General features: G+C 37.9%; 1 protein-coding gene across 1 annotated transcript in view; it reads left to right on the top strand.

Annotated features, from left to right (window-relative positions):
* The first annotated feature begins 960 nt into the window (after positions 1–960).
* Positions 961–21,862, top strand: part of LOC139742391 (uncharacterized) — a 60,664-nt gene continuing 39,762 nt past the window's right edge. The window contains exons 1-3 of the mRNA XM_071652966.1: positions 961–1,096; positions 9,788–9,918; positions 12,294–12,556. Coding sequence (XP_071509067.1) covers positions 1,028–1,096; positions 9,788–9,918; positions 12,294–12,556 — 463 coding nt within the window. The 5' untranslated portion in view covers positions 961–1,027. The remainder of the gene's footprint in view (positions 1,097–9,787; positions 9,919–12,293; positions 12,557–21,862) is intronic.

The raw sequence follows: 21,862 nt of genomic DNA on the forward strand, positions 1-21,862 counted from the left end.
AAGAAAAAAAAAACAGCACGCGTGACTCACATATTACATGATTGGAATGATGGGGGAGAAACTTGAGCACTCAGGTAGACAATGGGGAGGCAGGTGTTTAGGCTACTAGGGAGGTAGGGTGTGCAGGCTGCCCACAGGATGTGATGACCAGTTGGGGAGGACAAAATTCTCAGAATAACAATGAAGGAGTTTTCCCTCATGTCTGTGTTTGAAGCTGGGTTTATAGCAACAACACTCCTACATTTGATGTACTAGTATTACACTAGTATTTGCGAGATCACACTTCCCGTATGTATGTACGCCTACAATGAAATTTCCCATTAAAGCCTACGAGATTTTATCACTTTTTTCTCAATAAACCACAACTGCAGACGGTTTATTCTAGAAGCAATTTTGATAAGACTATACTTAGCATCCATTATACGGATTAATATTTTTACATTGGTTGTTTCTATCCCTTACTCACATTTAGATTTTTGTTTCATCTACAAAATGGTAAACCAATGCATTTAATTAATCAAATCCTGCAATCCGACTCGGAGATTTGGTCCCCCAGCGAGTGTTTCTCCAGAGGGAAAATACTAGTGTAGTAGCCTACCACACTGGAACACCCCACCCCTAAGTTAAGGGCCTGATAATTTACATGATTTGCAACTTAAATCTATGTTTACCTGCTTATAATTCCATCTGTCATTTTCTTCATAACAAATGTGATAGCACTTACCGTTTGCTTGTTGGTTCACATCTCTTGAAATTTATGCTAGAAAATCATATTCACTAATCCTGAATGTAGACTAGGGAAACAGCAGCGTACAGGGAACTTCGGGAAATTCCCCTCAGTTGTTGCGTCTGCGCGCGCATGTTCTTACCGGCCGGATGGCCGATAGGCCGAATGAACATCCGATCTCTCTCGATCATCTGGTGCGATTGACCTTGTACACCACCGGTGCACCTTTTCTGATCCTGGGATCTGGGAGATTGACTATTTTTAGTAACAATCAATGCCAGCAATCAGACATTTTCCAACATGGCAGATTATATGGAGGCGAACATGTCGGCTGTACTCCCGCTGTCCATGTTGTCGATGCTGTTGTGGGTAGGTAAATTTACAGGAGATTTTACCTCATCAGTGGACATCAGTCTTCATCTGTAAATCTAATCTTCAAAATTCGAAGGGGCAATCAATTAGCGTCATCACAGAGAATAATGGTAAAATCGTGAAATAGGCCCCACCGCAGTGCGCGTGCATCCGTGCGTTAGCAAGCAAGAGTAGGTCCTAGGGTTAGAGTTTAGGGTTAACTTAGAAGTTAGGGTTTACCTAGGGTTAGGTAGGGTTGTATTTGAATCTGACCCGGCCAGCCGTGGCCTGTGTGCATGGTTGTTCTGAGCTGAGGAGCTATCTAAGCTAGCCGAGGAACGTAGCCCCACCCCACGTCTTTGTGTAGTCTAGAGTGCGTCACTTCAGTGTCACTGAGTGACAGTAACTGTGATAGTGATTTACCGTAAATTTATTAATAATGGTGTCAATTAACTGCACCTACCCCAGAGCTACCAAGTCTCAGGCATTCTGAGTGAGACTCGAGCATTTAATTTAGGCCGGGGTCGTCTCACGATCTCACGCGTGGCACACATTTTTCTTACGCATCGGGCAAAGTCAGCCATTTGGGCCCATAATAAGGAGCATAGTTCAAAGGATCAAAGTGATTGTTACAATTGAAGGTATATTTTCCTTTTGTTTTTCAAAATTTATAAGTAAAAAATAGTCACTTAAGCATGCACCTGATCTCACCATTAAGAGCTAAAAATTGAAAAAGCTCCCTACCATGGGAGGCCACGGGGGGACCCCTCCCACACCCTCGCTTGCGCGCACATTCGCTCGCTGAGATGCCGAGTCATGAAAATCTCACTCATTAAAATTGGTTGAACTTGGCATCCCTGCTCCTCCCCCCCCCCCCCCCATGATTCTATGATAGGGGTCAAAATTCAGGTGCAGATTATGCACCGTTTGTAATACGGTACCTTAAGTTTTATGTCTACATAGTCTTTAGTGTGCAGACAGTGTTCACTATTAAATATATACAATCTATTATCTACATCTATCATTGATTCTCAGTTGCCTGTAGATGGGTGGATAGTAGTGGAATGCTTGAATGTTCAAATAGAGACACATTGGAGACATTTTGGTAATTTGAAACTTAATGGAACATCACAGAATTAAGGTTTGCAATACCATTTGGATCATCCCTCAGAAGCCACTCTATCTAAATTATGTACCGGTAGAGCTATTAAACTGTTCAAACATTGTCCCCTTGGCATTGTGATGTTCTTCCATACTACCTATCCTGACTACTGTAAAAGTGGAAATTTTCACGGTGTTGAAATTTTCATGCATTTCGCGCAACCCGAAACTAACACGAAAATAGAAGCACATGAATAATTTTGCTTGCCATATGTTCCAGTAGTTGATGTCTTGATTCAGCGGAATTAAAAACACGCGAAACTCTTCTTACCCCGCCGTGCGCGAAAAATTAGTTGCGCGAAAATATCCACTTTTACAGTATAAAGCCAAGATATAATCTTATATATTGACTGTATTTCACTTTTGCATCACTACCACTACCAGGTACTCCTTTCTCTGTTTATTATACCCCCGCCAAACGAAGTTTGAAGGGGGTATATAGGAATCAGCGGACGGTCGGGCGGTCGGGCGGTCGGTCCGTTGCAAATCTTGCGTCGCGAACTACTTCCTCAGTTTTCAACCGATTCCCATAAAACTTGGCACAGATGTGTGCCTTGGGTTGTAGATGTATTTTTTGACAGTACCCAAAAGTACATTGCCATGGTAACGGCATATTATGGGCAAAAATGGGTATAAATCTTGCGTCGCGAACTCCTCCCACAGTTTTTGATCAATTTTTATGAAATTAGGTACAGATGTTCATCTGAATATGTTAATGTGCAAGACACATATTTCCGCAGTGGCAAAAAGTGCGTTGCCATGGTAACGGCATGTTATTGGTAAAATATAGGGCAAAATGCTTCATGGCAAAACTGCTTCATCAGTGTTCTTCCAATTCTCATGGAATCCATATTGAATGTTTGTCTTAGGATATAGGTCAGCATGACACATTTCTTGACAGTGACAAAAAGTATGTTGCCATGGTAACAGCTCACATATTATGAGCCAAAATGATGGAAAATTTTGTGTTGCAAACTACTTCCTCAGTTTTTGCCCAATTTCCATGAAACTTGGTACAGATGTGTGCCTTTGGTTGTAGATGTGCAAGACGCATTTTTCGACAGTACCCGAAAGTACGTTGCCATTGTAATGGCATATTAATGGCAGAAGATCTAGGAAAGATCTTGCGGATTTAACTACTTCCTCAGTTTTTTGACCAAAGCTTATGAAATGTGGCACACACCTTGATCTTGGTGGGAAGATTTGGAAGACATATTTTTCGGACGTGTCGGAAGCTGCGTTGCCATGGTAACGGCATATAAATGGCAGAAGATCAAGGAAAGATCTTGCGGATTGAACTACTTCCTCTGTATTCGACTGAAGCTCATGAAATGTGGCACACACATTGGTCTTGGTGGGAAGATGTGCAAGACATATTTTTTGGACATGTCGGAAGCTGCGTTGCCATGGTAACGGCATATTAATGGTGGAAGATCAAGGAAAGATCTTGTGGATTGAACTGATTTCATACCTATGTAAATAAACATAAAATTTGCATAATTACGCAAGTTATTGTTAGTCTCACAGTGTTAGTTATATGAAAGGTACTTTAACCTGAAACACAAACTAAGACAGGGAGGTTCGGGGAAGCTTTTGAGGTGCCAAAACTTTTTTATTATCTTTAAGGGTTTAGGGTCTGTTGATAATACTCTTGCTGCCTCATTATTGGCCGACGCTGCACAGGACTGGTAAAGGGAATGCAGAGGGGGAGGAGTTTTATTTTGGGTGGGCCGCCTGCCCTTCGCGGCTTTCTCTGTAAACTTGAGCAGGGCAGCGCTATGTGCTGTGCTGTGCTGCGCTGTTTGGTGCTGGCTGCTGTTTTGCGCTGGCCAAGCACCTAGGCGAGTGCCTTCGTAGTTGGTAGTTTAGACGTGGGGGTGTCGGAGGAAGACAATGGTGATCTTAGTGTATGTTTGTTACTACATGTCTCGTTTAACTCGCGGGTTTTGTGTACGATTTATTTTTTGAAGGGTAGTCTTGTGTTAATTGTTTTACTCTTGTTAAATGTTGGTGTACATGTATTTCTATTTTGGGGGTCTTTTTATTGGCCACTGAGGTGTCCCTCCTCATCTCTCACCAGTTAATACCTTCGATCCAGCTTTCTTCAAAGTCTTCTCCTAACTTCTCTCTATGACATGATCTTTTTCCCTTCCATCTACTTTTTCATCATAACTTGCAGAGGAAATGGGAGGGATGAGGAGGGGGACAAGAAGTTAAACAGACATTTAGGTACTGAGGATGTACAACTAAGGTCTGGTAGGGTATTTTTAGACAGCTTACGTGTGTGTGCGGGTGTGAAAGTGAGTGTATGCGGGTATTCATGTGTGTGTGAGCAGGGAGATGACACCTCCCTGGTGCGAGTGTGCACATGTGTATGTGTACCTTCGTGCGGGAGTTTGTGTATATATTCTTTTATATAAATTACAGAGATTTTTAATGAAATCATTCAAGACACTGTTCGTTCAATGCTTTTGTTTGTCTGTTTGTATACCACTATTATAATACGTGCAATATATGTTGTCTGCTCCTTTTCCTTTGTTATGCCAGTGGACGACGAATTTCTGTATTTTTAACAGACAATAAAGTTCCTTGTATCCTTGTTATTGTGCAAAAATCTGCATTTTTGAGAGAATTTGTAAACTTTTAAGCACTAGATCTTGTAGTACAAAGTTTGAACCTGGGATGGATGTTCCTTCAAGGGTCAAAAGTAAATGATTCATCTGAAGAGACAAACTGTCTCTATGCAATTAACCTATTATTTGCATAATATGCATATCAATACCTACACATCTATAGATAATCAGAACAAACAAAAAGCCTTAATGAAGCCTTATTGAAACTCCCCTTAAATCTCATCCTAGATAGATATAACCCGTTAGAAACACTTTATGAAACAAACTGAGAAAAGAATTTGAATAATTGAACCATCATTACCAGCTAATTTACGTAATTACTAAAGAAAGTAAAGTAACATTTTTTTAAAAGTTTTTAAGTTTTTCATACAGTCTAAGAACTGCATTTTATGATGAAAACTATGGAAGTAGTATGCATTTCCTTTAGTCAAAAGGAAATGGTTTGAAATATCAAAACACTATTTGTCTATGCAAATACCACCTAATTAGCATATTGTGCATATCAATACCCGAATGTACCAGAAACCAATGGTCAGTTTATGCGATAACTCTAAACTGGATTGTGCAAATTTCACCAAACCTGGTCCAAAGAGGTGGGGCAAGTGAAATCGGCAAGAGGTCAAAGGTCAAAAAGTTCAAGATCAATGCTAAAATTTCATTATTTTCCCCATATCTATGCAATGTCTGAAGGTACTTTCTTCAAACTTTTTTTTTTTTTTATAATTTTGTTTTTATTCAAAAAATCAATGAAAAATCACATTTACAAATGATTTTACAAGATTAGCATACAAATCACAAAAATAAAAGAAGAAATAATAACAATAATAATAATAATAAAGGGCAGAACAAAGATGAAATGCATGTATTATTCAAGAGCTGAGCTCCGAAACACAGGAAGAGAAGCTAAGGTATTCACATTATGTCTTATGTTTAACTTCCAGTTTGGTATTTTGGCCCTGCACTTCATTTGACCCCAATAAATTACAAAACATCCTTTGATGTGCGCAACCAGCTGGCATTCCTTTGATGTACTGAAGGCGATTGGAGTCTGAAGGTCGACTAGCGGAGCGATCTACATAATAGAGTTTACACCACCAGATCAACTTTTCTTAGCTAACGCAGCCACCTGAAACAAACTCTCTCCCCCTTCCCCTTCTCTCTCCCCTCCTCTCTCTCTCACCCCCATGCACATTTAACATACATGTATATTCAACCTCCATTGCATCCCGAAACAACACTCGAAATCACTGTTATAAAGGGAATCGCTCCGCCACCCGATCTCCCCCATCCAAATATCCCAAAATACGTATATGTACAATCGTATATAGATGTATTATTCCATTGGAAGGTTAAGAATTCAAAGGACATTTTAAAAGCAGATTGTTATTTGCTCGCAAAGGCCTTGTGAGTCAAGATGTCTTAATTAATCGGGGAGCTCGCCCTACTTTCTTCAAACTTAGTGACTGCATACAATGTACTATCAAAATAAGATTCTCCAGATAGTGTCAGGTCAAGAGGTCAAAGGTCAAAGTTGAGGTGAAAATGTTAGAATTTCACTTTTTTTCTCTGTATCTCGCCATTGGTTCAAGGTGTCTTCATGGAACTTGGTACTGGCAGGGAATTTAGGGGTCATTTGTCAAAGGTCGGGGTCAAAGATCAAGGTAAATTGGGCCCTCAAAATTTCACTATTTCCCTCATGTTTTTGCAATGCTTGTAGGATTTTTCTTGAAACTTATGTATTACCTAATGGATATTCTCTGGGAAATTTCCTGCCAAAATGTCAAAGCTCTGATGAAAGTGCTATATTTCACTTTTTCTTTCATATCTTGAATGTGAATCAAGGTATCATGAAACTTACTAAGTACATATTTGTGCATGTTCTACCTGACAATGATACCTTTGTTGATTATCGAAAAAATGATGAGCCATCCCCTCTCAAGTGTTTTTGTTTCTTCTTGATAAGTAGGAAGGGACATGGAATTCAGTGACATGGTATAGTCATCACCATCATTACATTTGATGTGTGGGTCGCATGGAAGTTAATTTTGATGCACACTTGTATAACCTTTGGCATTCTTACCATTTACATTTTTACCTGTGTATTTCTTTTAGTTCAACCTCTGACATCTTAACACTAAACCAGTTAACATAATCATTTTTTTTTTGGAAAAAGCTTCGAGATCATGTACAACATGTAGGTCATGATCATCTATACAGGTATTAGCTGATATGTGGTGGAATATAACATTCTTTGGACCGGCAGGGAGTTACATTATCCCAAGGGAAAACAATCACAACCAGGGAGAATATGACATTTACGATTCTCGTGAACAGTAGCCTGTGACGATCTGTTGACAAATCACATCCTAATAATTTTAAAAGTCATCGAATATACTCTTTTATGCCTATGAACATATTATTTCTGCTTTGATTTATGGTTGAAATTGACTGATTTTAAGTCAGAGACTGAGATTATTTGACTTAAAGTATGACATCTCCTATATTGTTCACATGACGATTTTTGCATATTATTGCCTTATCAAAATGTTATTGCGTATAAATTTCCTAGCATAGTTTCCATGCCATAGTAGCTCATAGTATACTGAGATAACTTTTGTTTTCCAGAAACAGACTTAGTTTCTAACTCTAGCCTGTAAGTTCTTAATGTGTGCAGATACCCTTGCATCCACATAATTTACACAAGTTTATAATCAGTTTGATATAAAAGCCTCTTATTCGCTTGATTGCCTGCAAAATACAATGAAAATCAGAATTCACACTTTCACTATGGTAGTGTTTGTTGTAATGATTTTCTAACCATGACCTCAGTTGCGTACTGTTTGCAAGGGAAAAACAGTCCTTCTGTAAGTAATGTTGTTCCGATTTGCATCTGTTCATATGTAGGCCCTACTCTTAGATTTGCATAATCATATTTAAAGAGTGTCACTATCGATTGCTATTTTTCCCACCCTGCAAAGCATTTGTGCAATGAGGGAAAATTTATAGCAAAAATTATTTCAAAGATCGATATGTTTCGAAATTTCACGTCTGGTGTACTTATTTACATAATTTATGCATAGAATGCCTAAGTTAATTAAATAATATGGAAACAATTTAAGCAACTGAAAAGTGTTGTGAGAATATTGCCTTTAATATTCCATTAGCTTTTTGGATATTAAATTCAAAGCGATTTAAGACAGGTCACATTGTACTTATTTACATAATTTATGCATAAAATGCCGAAGTTAATGAAATGATATGGAAACAATTGAAGCAACTGAAAAGTGTTGTTGTGAGAATATTGCTATTAGCTCTTTGGATATTAAGTTCAAAGTGATTTAAGCCATGTAACATTAAGGCTTTTTGTTTGTTCTGATTATCTATAGATGTGTAGGTATTGATATGCATATTATGCAAATAACAGGTTGTTTGCATAGAGAAGTTTATCTCTTCAGATGAATCATTTACTTTTGATCCAAGGAACATCCATCCCAGGTTCAAACTTTGTACTAAAAGACCCAGTGCGTAATAGTTCTCTCAAAAATGCAGATTTTTGCACAATAACTTGGGTAATTATGCAAATTTTATGTTTATTTACATAGGTATGAAATCAGTTTTTGCAGGAATTGTTTCCACATACTCTATAGAATTCTTCTACCAAATTAGGTATTTCTGCTGGATGCACATATATCTTTTTATAATCTTTATATGTATTTCTGCATAGATTATGCAAATTAAGGCTTATTTGCATAGATACAGACTGTCTCTTTAGATGAAAATTTTTCAATTGCCCTAGGGAACATCTGTGCCAAGTAGGACATTTGTACTAAAAAATGCAGCATTTACCCTCTTAGCAAGTCTACTATCCCTCATAAGGGTTTTCATACACATTCTTAGGCAATGAAGAGACTACCGGTAGTGACTAATTCTTTCCATTGGGCCACAACAGCCCCTGCATGAATTGTGATCTCCCTAGTCTGTTAAAGGGAAGGTAAACCCAAAGAACAATGTGGATTGAGTGAAAGCAGCAACATTAGTAGAACACATCAGTGCAAGTTTGAGGAAAAACGGACAATAGATGCAAAAGTTATGAATTTTTAAAGTTTTGGTGTGGGAACCGCTGGATGAGGAGACTACTAGAGGATATGACGTATGAGTGGACAACAATACAAAGAAAATATAAAGGAAATTCAACCAAAATTCACTTTTCTAGAATTATGAAAGATCAATGGACCAACCGCTTTCAGAAAGCAGGGGGAATAATTGCTACCCTTAACATGTCAATATCAAGTTGATGGAATTTGTAATTTTTATGAAAAATGGATTTTTGCAGAATTTTCTTTATATTTTCTTGGTATTGTTGTCCACTCATACGTCATAACCTCTAGTAGTCTCCTCATCCAGCGGTTCCAACATCAAAACTTTAAAAATTCATAACTTCTGCATCGATTGTCCGATTTTCCTCAAACTTTCACTGATATGTTCTACTAATGCTGCTGCTTTCACTCAATCCACATTGCTCTTGGGGTTTACCTTCCCTTTAAGTGTTATTTTGTCATTATGGAGCAGGTACATGTATAACATAAAGAAAATATGAAAACAAAACTGCAAGGAAATTCAATGTCTGTTATGCTGCCTTTTGCAACCTTTACATGTTTAGTTCAAAGGTCAGTCTAAACAAAATGTATATTTTGGAAATTTTTTTTTTTTTAACTCCTTTAAGCAAGTCTTCATGGAAATATGTGTCTAATATTGACACATAAAATGTATTTTATACAAATGCAGTATGGAATGTCCCTTCTGATATGCTAGAAATGTCATTTGCTGACTCTTTCATAATTCAATTCTGTGTTCATGTGTGTATATATCTTCATACCATTTTTGTTTCATCCAAATTGAAACAATGTATGTCTAGGTGGTGGCTTCTTCAGAGCAGTGCCAATTTGACAAGCCCACAGTCTACACAGAGAGCTGCAGGGGAAACAACCTACAAATCAGCTGCTCAGAAGGCCAGAGGAAGGCAAGGCCATGCATCGGAGCAGACAGGTATTGTACTCATGAGACGCAATCTTTTAGTGTTACTTTGAGCATGCCACATCGAACAAGTACGAAAGGGTCTCTGTAATGCCACCGTAACACATTGGCATGATCTCAATGAAAGCCCTTACATAAGAATGGATTATATTTGGATATGTCTGAAAGTCACTTCAATTAATGATGCATTTCAAATATGAAATAAACATATGAAATAATGAAATAAAATTTAGGCATTTCCTTGCTCCTAATCCCTGCCACTGGAAAGGACACTCAATGAAATGTCATTCTGAGGGGAAAGGGACAGCATGTCATAGTGTTTGATTTGTTTATTAGCTGTACACATAAATGAAGGGGAAAATGTCCTAATTTTTATCAAAATTGATGGATACTTTGCCCCAGAGGAATTTGTCCAATGGTATTCATTCACCTGTACATGCTGGATGCACTTCAATATATGGAATCCAGTGTGCACGTGTTTAGTTCTTGCTGTGTTAGGCAATTCTCAAACAAGCAACAAGGAACAACTTTTGTTCTAAAAGTGCCGTATTGTGTAAAATTTGAACTTGTCATTAAGCTGGTATATTCCCTATGACATCATGACTATAACATGATCGGCCCAGCATTCTTCAAATGACACATCTGAGATTATGTTCACCTATTCAAATCCATAGCAGTGATTGGTACCATGGTATTCATAATTCTTCATGTTTTTGGTATTTCCCCAAGAAAAATGGAGTGGGATATGGATTACCCACTGATAATATAACCCAGCTGCTTCCTTTAATTACATTACAGAGAACAACAGGTGGATGGTTAGTAGATATTTTGCTTTTTAGCAATTTTGATGAGACCTGGTGCACATAAAAAAGTGTGGATTTTCTGAAAAGAATTTGATAAGGGATTGCTCCACACACACTTAATTAGCTCAATGGAAGCTCATCACAATTTCAGTTGATCATCACCTATTCAACTCCAAATCCAGATGATTTCAGACAAGTCACTGTGGTCTTGTCACCTTGCTGGATCTCACTTGACTTCTCTTTCGTTTAATTCAAACTACACGTGTATGTTTATATTGATTTATTTTAAATTGTTTGAGGCTTGTTTACAATGTAACATAATGCAGCAATACAATTTTTGCAAAACATAACAAGACATGGGAATGTTCACATACACTGTTGAGACACAATACATAACAGTCCAAAACAGGCACGTCTACAAATGTATGTCAAAATCCAATATACTACAATTCATCAAGAGATACTTATTGTGTATGTTAGGAAAGTTAAGAGGAAAGTTAAAAGTTTAAAAAATGGGCAGCAAACTACCAGGAGAACTACAGTGTTTGAGCTGTTTGATTGAAAGTTGGTGCACAAGATGAGCTGAACACTAGGCATGTCAGAGAAGAGTTTGATTTGCAATGACAGTCAGGGTATATTGCTTTTTAGCTTGTAAAGAAAATGAGAAACTTCGTCCATGTGTGAGTGAATTAGTTTGAACTTGGTATATGACCTGTAGCCTGCGGTGAAAGTGTAGATGTGCAAGAAAAACTTTCTGTTTATGACAAGTATAAGTTGTGCCCTAGCTGTAACACTGTATCTCATTGTGGAGCTTATCATAATCAGTGTGAACAGTATTGACCTGAAGAGGTACATGCAGGTACAGTAGGTGACGTAAGTGTGCAGAGACATATCAGATGATATTGTGCTGCTGATGTGAAACCTTTTGTTTATAAATGATGATGATACTGACAACTAGAAAAGCACTGGGGAGAGTGCAGACCTCTGCCAGACAGCTCATTTGCACCCATACACACTTGCTGAAAATCGCCCAATTTCCACTGATAAAGATGCCTCTGTTTACCCATGGAGCTACAGCTTTCTGCTTCTGCGCGATGCTTTGAGCAGAACACACGCCTTGGTGTGCATGAATATGCAAACCTCAATTATATGCAGCTTGAACTTCCAAGTTCATCGACCCTATTTGCAAAAAGATTTTAATTAAAAAATCATAAAAATTCCTGGATTAATGGAATCATGTAATCCTTGTGTCATTATCAATGTTAATTTCATCCGAATCTGTTCTCTACTCATTGAGTTATTTTGCAAACAAACAAACAAACAAACCAATGCCAACAAAATGATAACCTCCTTGGAGGAGGTAATAATGATAAAGGTAGTATCAATAATGACCCTTGTCACTCTGCCTTCCATGCTCAAAAGGCAAGAAAGAATGAAGGGAAAAGAAGCAACATTCATGGTGTGTGATTTGTTTAGTAACTGTAGCCGAATAGGAATTGATGACCTTCTACGGAGAACTAATCCAATGATTTCCGGGAAGGACTCTAATTATCATCATTTGATTATTCTTTCACTTGAACACAGGAATGTCCTCACCTGTGTGCAGTGTGGAGATGGCTTCTTTCAAGACAAGCCCAATAACTGCACGGAGTGCCGTCCCTGTTCAGAGTGTCTGTTGGGTAACAGAGTGTCTCAAAACTGCACAGCCAGAAGGGATACTGAATGTGAACCTGAAGTGACATCTACTGATGTCGTACAGAGGCAGGGTGCAGCATCTACTCGGTCTCTAGACACAAACACGTCTCCAATCGTCTATACACCGTATACTGTGAATGCTGGCCCCCAAGGTATGGTTATATGATTAATAATTAGAAAAAAAAAATGTGATAACTTATGAGTCCCCTACTTTCCACTATCAAAGCAGATGCTCACATGCACACACCTGTGCGAACACACTAAGGCATAAACACCAATTTTTGTACAGGTACCTTAGTCCTGTAACAAATGGTGCAGTGCTCAGATTGCTTTTTATGCCTCCGCCACGAAGTGGTGCTGGAGGCATTATGTTTTCGGGTTGTCCGTCCGTCCGTCCGTCCGTCCGTCCGTCCTTCCGTCCGTCCGTCCGTCCTTCCGTCCGTCCGTCCGTCTGTAATGATTTTTGTGGACAGGGTAACTATCAAAACCTTTTGAGGTATCCTAATGAAACTTGGCATGTATGTGTATTAGGGGGTGAACTTGTGCCTATCAACTTTTGAGTGCACATGCTCAATGTCAAAGGTCAAAAGGTCAAGGTCAAATACATAAAATTTCACTATTTCCACCATATCTATGCAATGCCTGAAGATATTTTCTTGAAACTTGGTGTATACATGTATTACCCAATAGAGATTCTCTGGTGAAAGTTTGGGTCATGAGGTCAAAGGTCAAAGGTCAAAAGGTCAAGTAAAATATTAAAACTTCACCTTTTTCTCTGTACCTTGGATATTGTTCAAGGTATCTTCATGGAACATAGTATATATACATGTACTGACTGGCAGTGATTATCTAGAGAATTTAGGGTTCATGGGGTCAAAGGTCAAGGGCAACACTTCAAAATTTTACTATTTCCCCCATGTTTACGCAATGCCAGCAGGAATTTTTTTTACACTTGGTGTATGCAAGTATAACCTAATAGAGATTCTCTGAAAAGTTTTTTTTTTCTTTTGTTTTTGCCTGAAAGGTCAAAAGGTTAGAGATCTAGTGAAAGTGCTGAACTAAATTTTTCCTCCCTATCTCGGAAGTGGCTCAAGTTATCTTGAAACGTACTACATATTTATGCATGTTCTGCCTGACAGTGATTATCTTATGAATTTTAGGGTCAAAGGCCAGATGAAAATGGCAACAATTTACTATTCAAGACAGAAATTGCACTTTGTTGAAAATTACTCAATGCATTTAACGTATGAATGGGTCAAAGTCAAGTTAAAGTCCTTAAATCCCAAATACATGCTCTCCTATTCATCCAATTAAACCTAGGTCAAGGAAGGTGAACATTCAACACATTTGTGACATACTTGTCATTTTATTATTTTGCCAATTGTGAGAAAATGTAATCAAACATTGTCCACATGTACTATCTAGACCTATTAGGAGAATCATGCATTATGGCGGAGGAATACCAGTCGCCATAGCGACATTTCTAGTTCAATCTTAGTTACAATTGTTGATAATTAGGTGATCCGAGTATCCTGTTGGATCACAACTTTTGTACAAGTACTTTAGTCCTGTAACAAATGGTGCAATGCTCACAGATTGCTTGTTCAATCTGAGTAATTGTTGATAATTAGGTGATCCGAGTATCCTCTTGGATCACCTTCTGTATCTGCACTGATTCTTTCTTTCTTTATTCTTTTTCTTCTTTATTTATTTCTCAAATATTGTGCAGAGGTTAACTCAAAAAGTCCTTTGACTATCAATTTCAAACTTATACCATGTAACTTATGTATCATGTCCCAAGGACGACAGATCTGATGGATTGTGATCAGTCAACCATGACGTCATTATCTGAAATCACGTTCACATTCATATCTCATTAATAGAATAGAATTTCTCAATGAAATTTACATCTCATATAGTTGAAGTCAAGCTCTATAGATTCATTTCATAGAATTTGACAATGTTCATAGTAAAAGAGCGTGTAAGCGCACGTTGAAATTTTAACTTGCTCCAATTGAACTCAAAATTGTTTTGCACAAGTTTCAGGTCATTTGAAGGGCAATTCCGCAGTTAGGTGGACATGACATGGATAAAAGAAATGTGCCTCTTTATCTTACTCTTTAATCTAGGTATCAACTAATGCCATGGATGTTCACCAATCATTAAGGTCTTTCAAATTCAGTAGATTTTATCTTTCGTATTGATTGATTTCGCGAGATCTAAAACCATCATTTAAAATGTACATGTGGGACTGGGGATGCTGAAATTCACTTAAATGCAAATTACAGTGGGTTCCTTCGAAATTTTTTCCTCAAAGTTTTGCTAAAGGGTAAAAGATAAATACATTTAAATACTCCAGAAGTCATGTGACATTTTGTCAATTACAAAAGGGTGAAATGACCTGCGGAATTACTCCGGACAAATGTAACGTTACTAACCGTAACGTTACTAACCATGCTTTTGGGGGTCTAGCTAAGAAAGTATTGGTTGAACTGCTAAAAAACATTGTGTGAACATTTGTCATGATGCAATGATTGAAATTAATGCAACACTTTGTTTGAAGTAACTTGAATTTTTGCACACTTTTTGTTACAAGACATTGATTTTTTTGTCATGTCCTTTTTTCGTAACGTTACTAACCAGCCCTTTAAGTTGCCATAGAAATTCTAATATTTCTTGGATTGTATTCATTCTTTTCTGTATCATAAACCTGGGAATGATGAACATGTTTTTGACATAATTTTGGCTTGAAATGAATAAATGGTAATTTAGTAGTAAAAACAAATATCTAAATTTGTTCAAATGTAACGTTACTAACCGCGGAATTGCCCTGAAGCATTTCATAAAAAATTGATTGACGCGTACGCATATACGCACACGCAGCTCATATGCAATAGAAATTTCCGTCTTTTTTTTCACATGAATCAGATGTCTAAGATATCAAGAAATAATTCTACCAAGTTTCAAGTCAATCCGACTCAATATGATGCGCGTGCGTCAATGACGATATACAGTGCAAATATTTAAAAAAAACTGCCAATGTCTAATCCAATTTTACTCGTCAGGATGGACGGTGACCCCCCCCCCCCCCATTTTCTTTACATATTCTGAAAGCAGGTGAGCTGTAGATATTATTTCATGGGTGCTTGATGCTTGTAAGATGATTAAAAGATCAAATTCCTCAATGAAATAAAAAATGATGTCCTCTTTTTTTCAAGTTCACTCGAGTGTATCTCACGTATCCTTGGCCCATTTTCACCCAGATTTCAGTGTGTCGTAGCTTGTTGAATGATCTTTTTGCTACGTAACCTCAGCATATTTTGATTGGATGACGTCATCACTTCGAAAAAATCAATTGAAAGTAACTTGGTCAATTTGACCAGTTTGTGTGTTATCTCTATGGGAGGGCAATTTTTCTGGAAATGAAAATTGACATGACTGTCTTTATCAAGCACTAGCTCACTTACCCTTCTGTGAATTTCTCCCAGATTTTAATATGTTGTAGCTGACACTTTTGGCTATTGTTAGTGTGCCCTTTGTTCTTTCACACGACGTCATGATCACGTAGAAAAACTTGGTTGAAACTGGCACTTGGCTTCGATATAGCGTCATTTTGCTTAATACACAGAGCCTATGGGGGTATGAAATAGCTCAGCGGATAGCGCATCAGACTTTTAATCTAAAGGTCTTGTGTTCAAGGCTTGTCCCTGCCATTTCTTTTGCTTTTTTAAATCCTTTATTTTCTCTCAATTTTTTTTGTAAGTCTGAATATTCACTCTTCCTAACTTTATCTTTTTCTGATCCTTTTTTTCTCCTTCAAATTTCTATACAATACCTTAACTTTTTCTTTATTTTTCTTTCTTTCTTCCACTTTCGGTGCCATAGATCAAGAACAACAGCCCCTATCAACCCTATATTTTGCACATGTTTAGTTCATGTCACGAACATCATTTCACAAAATAACAACTACTTCCTCCATCTTGGGTAGGTGACTTAGGGTCAAAGGTCAAAAGTGTTTAATCTGTATCTTGGTGAATGCATGTCCTACCTTTCCCACATTTTGCACACGTAAGGACCATGTTGCAAGAATCATTTCACAAAATAACAACTTTTTGCTCAGATGCCATTTTGGCTGTGTTCAGTGGGGTCAAAGGTCAAAAAACTTCATTCTGTAACCTCATTAGTTTATTATGCTATGGTATCACCGCCATATTTTGCACACACCTACTGCCTCAGTAGGTGGATCATTTTGTAAAATAACGACGCTTTGGTCGTACCCAATTTTGGCTGTGCAAATGAGGTTCAAAGGTAAAATATTCTTTATTTTGTATCTTGCTTACTAAATGCTCTATCGGGGCCAGAGTTTCATGGACCATGTTACTTGGATCATTTCATAAAACAATGACTTTTGACTCAGATGCCATCTTGGATGTGCGAGGTAGGGTCAAGGGTCAAGACTACTTTGTTTTGGTAATTAAATGCCTTATTACTCCCATATTTTGCACACATTTAGCCCATGTCATCTGGATAGTTTAATGAAAAAACAACTTTCTGATCACAGGCCATCTTGGCTTTCTGAAATAGGGTCAAGGGTCAAACAAATTTCGTCCTCTATCTTGGCAAATACATGGCATATTGCCCCCATATTTAGCACAAATATATAGACCTTGTCAAGAGGATCATTTCATAAGATAATCTTTTTTTTTTCAGATGCCGTATTGCATATAAAAATGAGGTTCAAAGATACAAAATATTCATTTTGTCTCTTTGTTAGCAAAATATGCTCTTTCCATTTTTAATCTTTAGGCATGACAGGTTTGATTTCAGTATCTTTAATGAGAATCTCAGCAATCCTTTGTTTCCAAATATATTGGATCACCTTATTGTCCCCGCCGAACGAGTTCGAGCAGGGGACTATGAAACGGGCTCCATACGTGTGTGTGTGTCTGTGTGTCCGTCTGTCCGTCTGTGCGTCCGTGTGTGATCAAAATGTTCAATTTGCTAATCCTTCGCCATTTCTAACCCGATTTCGATTCTGTTTGCTTTATATGATAGCACTACATGTGAGCTTTGAAACTTCTACACAGAATTTCAGTTGTGACCTTTGACCTTGACCTTTGACCTATACTGTACATTTTGCTTCAAAATGCTACTCCTTCGCCATTTCTAACCCGATTTCGATTCCGTTTGCTTTATAGGTGAGGGCTTCAAAACTTCTATACAGAATTTTGACCTTTGACTTCTTTGACCTTTGACCTTGATTTTTTACCTATATTGTACATTGGCTACAAAATGCCACTCCTTCGCCATTTCTAACCCGATTTCGATTCTGTTTGCTTTATGTGATGGCACTAGGTGAGGGCTTCAAAACTTCAACACAGAATTTTGACCTTTGACTTCTTTGACCTTTGACCTTGATTTTTTACCTATATTGTACATTTTGCTACAAAATGCTACTCCTTCGCCATTTGTAACCCGATTTCAATTCCGTTTGCTTTAAGTGATGGCACTAGGTGAGGGCTTCAAAACTTTCTACACAGAATTTTGACCTTTGACTTCTTTGACGTCTGACCTTGATTTTTGACCTGTTTTGTACATTTTGCTACCAAATGCTACTCCTTCGCCATTTCTAACCCGATTTTGATTCCGTTTGCTTTATGTGAGGGCACTAGGTGAGGGCTTCAAAACTTCTACACAGAATTTTGACCTTTGACTTCTTTGACCTTTGACCTTGATTTTTTACCTATATTGTACATTGGCTACAAAATGCTACTCCTTCGCCATTTCTAACCCGATATCGATTCCGTTTGCTTTATGTGATGGCACTAGGTGAGGGCTTCAAAACTTCTACACAGAATTTTGACCTTTGTCTTCTTTGACCTTTGACCTTGATCTTTTTACCTATATTGTACATTTTGCTACTAAATACTTCTTCCGGCGGGGACATATATTACGCACCGCGTAATTTCAACTTTTCCTTGTTTGTCAGGATTTACAAATTTGAATCTAGTGTTTCTCTGTTTGTTTGTTTGTTTTTCATTGGGTGAGTTTTATATTATTACCAAAACATTCAACATCTGTGATATCTAACCTCTTGTATAGCGCATGGAATGGTAGTATGGTTTATTTTGTGTGTGTGCCATTGTTCCTTCTTCCTTCCATACAAGCCAGACCTCATAATTACAAACAAAACTGAAGACATGCACACACAAAACCATCCTTAGTTTGAGTTTCTTGATACTTGCCCCATGTATGTATGAGTTGTAGATGCCCCTTAGTAGATTTTGAGCTGTATCTATCAAGGTCGTAGGTTAACTGCAGCTAACAATGTCATCTTCAAGCCATAAGGTCAAAGGTCAAAAGCACTGAATTTCATCTAGATGTGATTGAAGTGTCATGCTTCAATATATCTCCAGTTTCAACTTTCCAGTCCAGGTTTGTGGTACAACTCTCTGAGATTACACACCTAATGACTTTAGATGCATTACAGCTTGAAAATGTTTTGCCACTCAGCTATCAGTTTCTTAGACTCAAACCTCAGCCTGCTTTTGAATTACTCTATTTAGCAGTATAGTTGTATAAATCAAATAGAACAACGAAAGCTTTGATATTATTATGCGCTTGACATTCATCAGAGAATAGTTGAATAATCTGGCTCTATATTATTTATATACAACCAGGGGCGGATCCAGGAATTCTGTGAAGGGGGGGGGGGGGGGGGGGAGCGCAACTAATATTTCTGGTCCCTCTTCTGGGTTTCATTTCATTTTTTCTTATTTCTTTTGCTTTTAACAAAAAATAAAGGGGGGTGGGGCATGCGCTAGTTGCGCCCCCCTCTGGATCCACCACTGTACCACAACAGATGATGAAACAAAGGTTGTCCAGTAGAGAACAAAAAGGAAATCCAAAAGCATCTGGATAGCACAAAATTACAGGCAAGGTAAAGAGAGATTAATACATTATCCGTATTGATTTCAAACTTGGCAGAAATACCTTTACAAAAAATGAACAAGCATTCTAGAGATTAGAATAGCTGTATGAAAAGTTATGAAATATGAAAGCAAATCTATATTATCATTATGACTACTATAATTTTCAACCGTAAAAGTATGTCATAACAAATTCTTCTTTCAGATCTTTAAACAATACTTTCAAACAATCATGGCAGCCTGCATTGAGATGCCCACATCAGTATGAATATTTGATGAGTTCTGTTATCCTGGAATAATGCACTATAACTTTTTGTAGATTTAATAATCATTGTTTCATTTTGATTACACACATACAAAAACAAATATTCTCAATAAGATTAACTGTATTTTGATGTGTTTCATTACTCTCATTTATCTACAAATTAAAACAAGCAAAGACCATTTAATGTACTTCACCAGAAAGTCAATTTTTTATGATACTATAGATCCAGTTGAACCTCTCGTATCCGGACAAGTCGGGACCAGGGCTCATCCGTATAAGGGATTTGGCCGGATACGGGAGACTCAATGCTTTATACATGTACATATACATGTATACACATGTACTGATGTAGCCCATTGTAGTACCACATGTAGTAATGTGTATACTGCAACCTTTTCATTGTTACACTCAGTAACAGACCCAAAAATAGAGGTTCGTGTTTGCAAGAATGAAATCATTTTCTTTTATAAATTCTTGGGATAATTTACCTAAATGATTATCAAGAAATGTATCAAGTAGATCATGAAAATAAACAGTACGAGTCGACGAAACTACGCTTCAAAATTCGATCATCACGGCTCGGCAAAGTCGACTGTAGGTCGCCATTGTTAGATGGTCTTCCTCTCTCTCTTTGTGTGTGTACTGTGTGTGAACAATTTTTGAGTGTTCAATATCATTCGTTGCTCATCCAATGACTCGAAACAATGCATGTCTATCTAGTCATATCGACGGCTGTGTATGGACCTATATGTGGCAATGCGATATGAGAGGACTCGAGCGCATAATATGTCCATGTTCTTGCGATGATTTGGGGATGTTTGGGGATGCACAAGGACTTTTTGGTTCAAATTCTTCAAAGAGCACTAAATTTGGTACACATGTTGCCAAAACCATACTATTTCAGTTTTTGATGGGCGCCAAGAAGGGTGCCCTGAAGTCATATTGGCCAAATCCAATATGGCAGCCATCTGAAATTCAAAAGTCACTTCCATTGTTTAAAAAGGTAAACATTTCACAATAATTTTCAAAATCTGTATTATAGGTTTTCTGGGTCAATGAAATCGATTCTGAATGCTGTTTTCATGGTCTGAAGTCAACTTTTCCTTATAGGGTCACCCTTAATGTCGCTTTGGGTCAGGACATTATTTTCACTACAGGTTATTTCAAAATGGCTTGCCTACGGTCACTATAACAGGAATGACAACCTTGCTCATTACCTGCAGTTGTGGGAGGACTGAACAGAGCATATTACTATGTTAAAAAATTACTTTTCAGCAATATACATTGTGTGGTAATACAATTCTGAGAAAAAAAAAGATTTTCCACAAAACCTACAATAACAGCGGGAAACTCAGTTTGAGGTGTTTTTAAAAACTGATATGTTTGAATCTGATGTTGCTGAAAGCACACAATCATTCCAAAAGCTTCATGATTTGATAAGCATATTGTGTTTCTCAGTCAACTAAGTGAATTTTAATTAAATCTAACTAGATTTTGTATGAACAGATGTATACGCAGTCATACCCAGCTAAAGCGAGCTGCATCGAACAGGATCGAGGAGGAACGAGGTAAGGCGAGGATGAACGAGGGGGAGCGAGCGACGGACGAGCTAGATTCGCAATGAAGCGAGTTACATCCGCAACGGTCCTTGCTAATGCGAGCAGAGTACTAGGAGTAGAGTGAGGTGATGCGAGGTGAAGCGAGCAGGTATCGTAACCATACGCAGTGAAACGCAGTTCAAAGTAAAGCTGCGTTGGCCTGCGTTAAGCAGCTCGTTGTCGCTCGCCCTTGCTCGTCCTTGCTCGCATTAGCAGGTTGTCCCTCGTCTTAGCTCGTATGGATTTTGATCTTGCGTTCAGTTGCGGATGTTTGAAAAAATGTCAAACTAGCGAGCTAGAATGCAAAGCCTCTGCGTTGGTATGCGTATTGACCTCGTATTAGCTCGTTTCATTGCGTAGTGCTGCGTTGGGCTGCGTTAGACTGCGTTCGGGCAATACGCAGCTGAACGCAAGCTCGAAACGCAAAGGTGTGAGCTAGGCTTTAGATGCGTCATGACAGTTTGGGGCTTTTATCCAACCAAGACAATGTACTTTTATCTTCTGTCTTTTTATTCCATATTACTTCACTGTGAATATGTACCATCAGTATACGTGGTTACAAAAGAAAGCAATTAGAATATGCTCCCAATCCAACTATTTTGATCATGCCACTCCCATTTTTAAAGATAAAAAGCACTTAAAGTTGAGGATATTCATACATTCCAA

This window comes from Diadema antillarum, unplaced genomic scaffold (assembly GCF_040938485.1).
Source record: "Diadema antillarum isolate AM-2024a unplaced genomic scaffold, OU_Dant_1.0 seq00000998_RagTag, whole genome shotgun sequence".
Classification (NCBI taxonomy): Eukaryota; Metazoa; Echinodermata; class Echinoidea; order Diadematoida; family Diadematidae; genus Diadema; species Diadema antillarum.